The 8,303-nt window shown below is 49.0% G+C and overlaps 1 protein-coding gene across 3 annotated transcripts; it reads right to left on the bottom strand.

Moving 5' to 3' along the window:
- Positions 1 to 692: 692 nt before the first annotated feature.
- LOC139339924 (fibrous sheath CABYR-binding protein) lies at positions 693 to 8,188 on the bottom strand. Of its 3 annotated transcripts, none has more exons than XM_070975377.1 (8): positions 7,910 to 8,038; positions 7,670 to 7,736; positions 6,183 to 6,288; positions 3,352 to 4,061; positions 2,973 to 3,288; positions 1,680 to 1,743; positions 1,139 to 1,263; positions 693 to 993 (listed from the first exon to the last, which is right to left on the bottom strand). In XM_070975377.1, the coding sequence occupies exons 2-8, from the start codon at positions 7,712 to 7,714 to the stop codon at positions 962 to 964; spliced, it is 1,398 nt and encodes a 465-aa protein (XP_070831478.1). In that variant the 5' UTR covers positions 7,715 to 7,736; positions 7,910 to 8,038; the 3' UTR covers positions 693 to 961. The 3 variants fall into 3 exon arrangements, with proteins under 3 accessions (XP_070831478.1, XP_070831479.1, XP_070831477.1); XM_070975378.1 differs by having other exon boundaries at positions 3,373 to 4,061; XM_070975376.1 differs by having other exon boundaries at positions 2,973 to 4,061; positions 7,910 to 8,188.
- Positions 8,189 to 8,303: the final 115 nt, after the last annotated feature.

The following is an 8,303-nucleotide window of genomic DNA, read 5'->3' as shown; positions in this document are numbered from 1 at the left end:
CATGTCCCTGTGTGAGCGGCTCCTGGCTGAGCCTTAAGGTGCTCAAACTCAGCCGACATTCACACAGAATATGTGGTCACACTGCACAGTATGCTCTCAGAGCGAGTCCAGTCTAATTATACCACAAACATCATTCTGTAGTAACTGTGATGATGACTCACACCACACACCTTCTTCCTGCACTGCTCCATTGTTAATTAACTTTTTTTTTTTTTGCCTAACATTTGCTCATTGCCGTTACATCTGTGCAGCCATCTTGTGCAATCTTATTTATTTTTTTACTGTGCTGATGTATTTTCATTGTTCTACCATGCAGTGCTACAAAAACAGTGTTTTATCATCTTATTTATAATCTTCCATTGAGAAACTGAGCCATCTGATTATCTTTATAATGTGTAAATACTCACGGTGTCACTTTGGGATGTCAGGAAACTGCACAGCTGTTTTTGCACAGATTTACTTCTTTCACTGGTAAATGTGAATTCTATGAACTTACTTTGAAATTTGAGTTTAAAAGTCTGCTGATTGGCAGTAAAACAGAAAACGAGGGTAAAGGTTCACCATCCTCAGCGTTACTGAATGCATTTTCTCTACTTGGCGTTTGAAGATGAAGCGCTAACGCTAAAACAGTGATGCTCATCATAAAAGGAGGTTTGTGACGTTGCTGCTGCAGGAAGACTCGAACGCACCACAAACATATGAACTGGACTTTATTGTTTTTCCTCTACATTCAGCTCAGCCATGGTTCAATCTACACAGTTCATCTCAGAAACGAACACCTAAAGCTTCAGCTGACATTCCCACTAAAGATCAAGCTACTGAAACGGACTCTGCTCTCTTACAGAAAACTAGAGGAGAGGGTTTGTTCGGACTTTGACTCTCGGCAGACCGCTAACACTACGGAGCACAGACGAACAGGAGACGGCGACGGTAGAAAAGTTCAGCTGCAAAGTGCTGACGTTCACTTCTGGGAGACTTCGTCCAACGAGGGCTCTGACAGACACAAAGCACAGTTATTAACTCAGCAGCTTTTACATTTTCAGGCAGCGAACGCTACTTTTCTGACAAAGCATCCAGATAACCAGACCTCACACACAGTTTACCATCAGTCAGACACCTGAGCTCCACCTCCACTCACCTGTGAATTTGAACTCTGGGAAAGACGTGAGGTCTCCACCACCATAGAGTCTCTGAAGCTTGGATATCTCCTCGGCCAGGGCCTTTTCATACTCTGAGCCTGCATCGACGAGCCCCCCGGCAGCCCTGCGGCGGGACAAAGGTCCATCAGCAGCAGAGCAACGTTTCATTTCTAATGCATCACATCTGATTTATTCAGGAATTTTGATGGAAAAAACAAAGTAAATGCAGAATCATGCTTCATTTATTTTAGTTCAGTCGTTGGAATAATTGTTTCTAAATATCAGATTTTTCTGTCAATCACTTTTCATGTTTTCCAGATTAAAGTTCTGCAGTAAAGCCGAGCTCTGGAGCTCTGATCTCACTGCATCACAGCCTGATGGATCCTCCTCTGAGCCTCTGGCTGACATCACACACCCACACACACCTTCATCTCACACCTCTGCCACTCCTGGACGATCTGACCCTGTTCCAAACCCAAACACACGACAAACAAACTGGGATGGAACCAGAAGCCGTCTGCTGGAGGCGGTGAGACTTACTGGCTTTTTGTGGAGTATTCACGAATGGAGTCCAAGAAGAGCTTCTGAATCGGGTCCATTTGAGCTGAGAGTCACAAAAAAACATGAATGAATCTTCACAGGAACATGAACCAGGACCAAGAGTTTGAAATCATCTGTCCATGTGTCAGGAACACACGACAATCCGGTCTGAACCAGAACCCTCATGCACACAACAGCACCCGGAGTGAAGGCAGAGCCGGCTACAGGGGTCAGACAGGAAAGAGCGAGGACAGGTGAGGTCAGTCGACAGGTTAAAGGGTTGCTGTGACTGGTCATGCTAAGATACACGCTTACAGGACTGCTGAAAGGTAGAAGCTGTCTAATCGAAGGAAGCACTGAACAGACCAAAGAGCCGATCTCAAATGTTCAACTCTGACTCCAAACACAGCAACCAGGGTGAAATCTCAGTGCTTCACCAGGAGAGAGGAAGGACGCTTTCCATGTACACATTATCCACTCGGTCAAACACGCAGGGATCGATTACACGTTACTCTTAACATGCGAGTCCCAGACAAGTGTGAGAAGAGTGAGGGAGGAGGGAGGAGAGGAAAAACAAGATGGCAGGTGACGGCCGCAACCTGAACGTTCTCCTTCAGAGGAAACAGCAGCGTTAACATTATATTTAGTGTTTAACAGGTCCATCAAACCACAACACGACACCAGGAGAGGCAGTGTGGAGGACGATCGATCGTGATGGAACGTCTACGGAGGGACAGGTGGGAATTAAACCCATGATCTTACAAGAGAAAGAAAACACCTGAGGTTGTGACTAAAATGAAAAAGCAGCCAGTAAAAGGTGGAACTCATTACAGTTAATGATGCAGGAAGTGGAAAGAATGAGTGCAGTTAGCAGGCAGACGTTAGCATGAAGCGAAAACCTTGTAAGTGCCCAGAAATGAGACGTGAAAACTTGTGACGCTGTGCAGCTGAAGCATGCATCACGGCTGAAGCAGCACAAACACGTCAGACAATGAGCTGAACTACATGAGACAAGTGACGGGGTTCATAAGGCGTGAAGGAGGGGGGAGACTGTTTGAGGGCTATGGGCTAAATCACATCAAGAAACACTAAGAGACTATCAGGAAGCAGCTGAGCAAAGCCAGAACAAAAACATGCGTTTGTGATGTGGAGTAGCTTTACACTTTATCTTTACACTCATCACAAACGACCGCCGTCACTCAGAGAGATGGTGAGGAAAACGAGTGCTGGGAGACTGAGGGTCCACAGAGGAAAGAGAGGGACTGTGGGGGAGGGGGAGGTTGTAGTGTGTACCCTCAGGCGCTTCGACTGGTTCAGCTGGGGCCTGCAGGTCCTCTCCTGCAGCTTCAGCCACGACCGGAGCGGGGTCCACCAGCTCCTCAGCGCTGTCCACGGGGGCAGAAACTTCAGCTGCAGGGGCTTCAGCGGGGGCAGCTTCTACAGGGGCTTCAGCAGCTTCTACAGGGGCTTCAGCAGCTTCTGCAGCTTCTACAGGGGCAGCTTCAGCAGCTTCTACAGGGGCAGCTTCATCAGCTTCTGCAGGGGCAGCTTCAGCAGCTTCTAGAGGGGCTTCAGCAGCTTCTACAGGGGCAGCTTCAGCAGCCACAGGCTCCGGTGCTGCTTCAGCTGCTGGTTCTGGTGCCACTTCTACCGGGGTGGCTTCAGCCTCTACAGGCTCTGCAGCAGCTTCTACAGGAGCAGCTTCAGCCACAGGCTCTGGGACTGCTTCAGCTGCAGGTTCTGGGGCTGCTTCAACAGGGGCAGCTTCTGCAGCGGCTTCGATGGGAGGCTCTGCTGGGGCAGCTTCAGGGGCTGGTGCTGCTTCAACAAGAGTTTCATCAGCTGGGGCTGCAGCTTCAGCAGGAGCTTCAGCTGGTGGAGCAGCAGCAGCAGCAGCTTCAGATAAAGTTGCTGCAGCTTCAGCAACAACTTCAACCACTGGTACAGCTTCGGCAACCACTTCAGCGACGGCCTCGACCACTGGTACAGCTTCGGCAACCACTTCAGCAACCGCCTCAACTACCGGTGCAACTTCAGCAACCACTTCAGCGACGGCTTCAACCGCAGGAGCAGCTTCAGCCGCAGGTGCAGCTTCAGCCGCTGGGGCAGATTCAGAGACTGCTTCGACAGCGGGAGGCTCTTCAACAACAGGAGTGGTTTCAGCTGCTGAAGCCAGTTCGGGAGCAGCTTCAGCAGTGGGAGCGGCTTCAACCACAGGGGCGGCAGCCTCCACGGCAGGGGTGGCTGCCACAGCCTCAGGTGCAGCAGCAGAGGGTGTAGGCTCTACTGCTGGTTTAGCTGCAGCTTCAGCTGCTGCTGCGGACACCGACTTGTGCTGGACAAGTTTCTCTATATCGAAGTACGTTTTAGGCTGGTTTTTGTCTAGGACGAAGGAGGGCAAGCAGACAAGATGCGTTATTTTAAACATGTTTATGGCTGAATGACAAAGAGTCCACGATAAACACACATGAAACAAAATGCCAACATTTTACTGAGAGAATCCAACGATATCCAGGAAGCTGGGAGCTGCAACACTTACAGGGATTACAGGGAAATACAAAAGAGAAAACATTACAAACCTGGGAGTTAGCCAAAAGATACCACACATGTATTCTAGAAAAGCTTCAACCTAAGTCCTCAGAGAGGGGAACACCTGAACCTGTGACACCTGGCCAGAGCAGCTTTACAGAAACAAATGGAACATGTTCATCTCAGGAGGAGCAAAGCTCAGCTGACGGGCTGTAACCTGTGGAAGGAAAGTCCACCGTGAACATGACGAACTGTGGTGCAAACGTCACTGAGCGATTTGAGGCGATCCAGCTCATAATCAGAGCATTTATATCTGACATTAAAGTTTTTAATGCACAAACATCCAAACAAATCTGCACACGAGCCACATCCTGGTTCTCCAGCGACAGGTTAAACAGGCTTTTTATGTACAACTGCTCCCTGAGCCTGCAGCCATGGCCACACACCTGCTGCATGCCGTTATGTGTTTTTAACACGACGTGGGGCATGTGGGCTGGAGTCTCACCCCTGACCTTTGCTGCACTTCCTGTCACATTTTCTCCAGCAGGACACCAAGCTGCACGATGTCACACACACGAGCTAAACAAAGCTTTACGCGGATCAGTTTATGATCGGCGACATGGTTTCTGCACAACGTTCACAGCTGCCTGTTATGTGGTTGATATATTTGGGTCCAACCCGTCAAACTGCAACCAGTCAGACAACAGCAGAAGAACGTCTCCACCGACGTCGCGATAATATATGTTGGATTTACAACAAAAATGTTAATTCTGTCTATTTCCACCAACGTTTGAATCCAGCGTCGACCTGAAGGGCTGAAAAATGAAGCCGATGCAGAAAAACTGCCTCGGGAACGGCTACCTGAGGCTGGCTCCAAAAGAAGTCAGTGCCCATAGACCCCCACATTAACTTTACAGCAGACATAAACAGCCTGGTGCAAGAAATGGTTTTGCTCTCCGTAGCTAATTTGCTTGTTCAGGTGTGAATTTTGACATAACTCACCTGTTTGAGTCACATTAAGGCTTGAAATGATCAGCAATCGGCTGCTCTCACTGACAGCTAGCTGCTAAGCTTCAGCACCCAGCTTCACTCAGCCGTCTCAGCTCCACCTCGGTGCCCATTTTTGGATTAGCTGGGAGTTTGGGGAGTCAGTCGCTGCCAAGTTGGCACCACTGTCTCTGAGATTTACAATGTCTCTTCAGAGAGCTACGGGAGACGCTGCGGGGACAGCGTCCATGTTTTCTACGGTCTGCACAGTGAATGCACATCATGCTGCGTTAGCTTTTGTTTGTGTCGTAATCACAGATGTACAAACACTGAAGAAAAATGTCCAAATGTTACAGCTGTGAGGCACGTCTGAAGCTACATGAAGCTTCACTGAAGCTGATTGGTGAATGTTTGTCCTTCATGGACACGGCTGCACTGAAAACAGGAAGTCAGACTGACTTGAGCAGTGCGTCCATGACGTGTGCGCTCAGACTGGGCTGCGTGAGCAGATTAGACTTAATAAGACCTGACAGGTAGACAGAAACATCAGACCTGAGGTGAAACAACAACAACAACAACAACAACAACAACCGCAGTCCAGTCCAGACCTGGACCTGCTGTCTGCCTCAACACTGTGTCCTTGTTCCAGTGAAGTCCTCATGAGACAAATGACTGATTGTCCTGCGTGTCCTCTGTAGACAACAGTGTGTCTTTTGTGAGAGCTGTGTAAGCAGACACTGAATAAATCTGTCAAACAAAGTCATGAAAAACATTCAGTGATGTCAAAAAGCAGCAGCGACGTGCAGCTGCTCCGAGTCTGAAAGCTCTCTGAAGATTACTGCTGCAGTAAATATTTACCTCTAATTATATTTTAACCTGAGCTGAAGCCTGCGTGTTCCTTCCTCGACACGTCAGTGACGTCTGTACCACAGCTTCACGGACGGGCTGAGAAGGCCTCAGTGGCGGCGGCGGCGCTCTGAAACGTACCTGAGACGCTCTTCTTCATCGACTTCTTGGAGCCTCCAGATTTTGTGCTGAGGGCTGCAGCTGCAGGTGCTCTTCTCAGAGAACTCCAGCTCTCAGCCTGCAAACACTGAACACACACACACACACACACACACACACACACACACACACACACACACACACACACACACACACACACACACACACACACACACACACACACACACACACACACACACACACACACACACACACACAGGATTACATTCAGTTATTCACCTGAAAAGGAGCAGAAACTCATTACTCAAACCAGCAGATGAATGTGTGTATTCATTATTCTCAGGAAATTCTGAGTTAGTTTGTTAATTATAAACACATCATATTGTAAATAATGTTGCACAGACAACAACAACAGACACATGAATAATCTCTGATATTGTTTCTTTAACACTTGAACCCTGACTGGTTTCTAATCTCTGCACTTTGCAGTGAAGCAGAGTCATTAGTCTGAGGCAGCTTCAGAACATCTGGACGGTTTGAGAAGTCTGCTCTCACACTGAGCCATACGACCTGACGGCTCAGGTAGACCAGGTGTGCAGCAGGTCTGCTTACAGCTCAGGTGTGATGACCTCTGGTGGCATTAAGGTGAGCTCTACAGGAGCGAGCGGCTGAGCTCAGACTAAACCGCAGGAGCGGTTTAAACTGGGCAGCAGGGTTTAAGACACGGTGTGACTTTGTTCTTTAATCTGCTGCTCGGCCAATGACAGAGCGGCAGCCCACAGGTGTTTCTCTAAACCTGCCTCTGCTGCTTCTTGCATACCATCAGATCAGCTCTCCACTGACTCGACATGAGGAAAACTCTTTCTGGCGTCACCGACCTGGAAATAGACTCTGAACATCTTGTACCCATTTTCTCACGAGTCAGCTTTTTGTTGGATCTCCACTAGAATTTAAAATAAAGTTCTGTGAGTTTGAAGAATACTGGCTGCTGCGTCAAAGATGTGTTAGAGGTTAAAAAACACACCAGATGTTAGGGTTAACATAAACATGTTAAACATAACATAAACTGCTAATAAACACGGCCTGTTCCAGTTCAGCGATGGACAGTTTCCAGTGTGAGCCAGTGGCTCTGTACTGGTGAGCCATCACTTCACAAACATTCACTCAATCATAAAAACGTCTTCATAAGCAAACCAAAGAGCTCAGAGGGAACCTGATGAGCTGAAGGCCTGACAGTCTGCGCTCAGCCTGCAGACACAGCCTCGAGCCTGAGCTTCACGTTTTCACCGATTCACGCTTTCATCCGCAGAGAGAACAGAGCGGAGTCCATCACAGCTGCACATGCATGAGGAGCGTTACTGTGTCTGAGTGCAGCCATGAGCTGAGCAGGGAGGACACGTCGAACAGCTGAGCACCGTCCACGCATCAGTCCGGTCCCTAGATGTTCCGGCAGGGACGCGGACGTGAAGGAGCACATGAGTGTAGGTGAAGGCTTGAAGTTTGATTACCTTGATACAGCCCAGCCGTCCCATCCTCAGCAGGGAAGCCGCCATCTTTCTGTGCAGGGTGGCAGTGCTGTGCATCCGACGGTCAATCAAAACGGAGAGAAGAGCACAGTCAGAACATCCTCACACACACACGAGCATCGTGCAGGAAACATGAAAACATGAAGGAAAAGCAGCAGTGAGAGACTGGACGGCAGCCTGCGAGGGTCAGGCTGCTCGTATTAAACCGGTTTATTCCGTCACCTCTTGATAAATCAGGCTGCGGACGCTTCGTGCGGTGGTCTGCGGCTCACAGCAGCAGCATGGCTCAGCCTCAGTCCGACACACGCACCTTTATGTAAGCACGAAGGCGACAGTTACCGCCCCCTCCCCGACCACAAGCCCTGCGTGTGCTGCTGCAGCCAGCCTGCCTCTCGTTATCTTCTCCGTGCTAATATTCAGCTGTGTCCGACACGCGTGTGCTGGTCTATCAGCTGAACGCAGTGAACATCTGTGGGGGCTGCTCGCTCATTCAGGCGGCTCTTCCTCTTAAAAGTGACACATTTAAGGTGTTTTGGCGCCATAAAAAGCAGCTTCGGGGACGTTTCTGACTCCACTTTTACTCTTTCGTCTTATAATATTGTTTTATGAAGCTAAA

Source organism: Chaetodon trifascialis, chromosome 12 (genome assembly GCF_039877785.1).
Source record: "Chaetodon trifascialis isolate fChaTrf1 chromosome 12, fChaTrf1.hap1, whole genome shotgun sequence".
NCBI lineage: Eukaryota > Metazoa > Chordata > Actinopteri > Chaetodontiformes > Chaetodontidae > Chaetodon > Chaetodon trifascialis.
Note: the sequence above shows the minus strand (reverse complement) of the source record. Positions and strands in the feature narration are given on the sequence as shown.

What these genes read in the sequence shown, in the direction of transcription:
- LOC139339924 (XM_070975376.1), bottom strand. Translation starts at nt 7,714, where the DNA reads ATGGCGGCTTCCCTGCTGAGGATGGGACGGCTGGGCTGTATCAAG. An exon ending in GACGGCTGGGCTGTATCAAG is followed by an intron (nt 6,289 to 7,669) that starts GTAATCAAACTT and finishes GTGTGTGTTCAG; the next exon opens with TGTTTGCAGGCTGAGAGCTG. An exon ending in GATGAAGAAGAGCGTCTCAG is followed by an intron (nt 4,062 to 6,182) that starts GTACGTTTCAGA and finishes CCTTCGTCCTAG; the next exon opens with ACAAAAACCAGCCTAAAACG.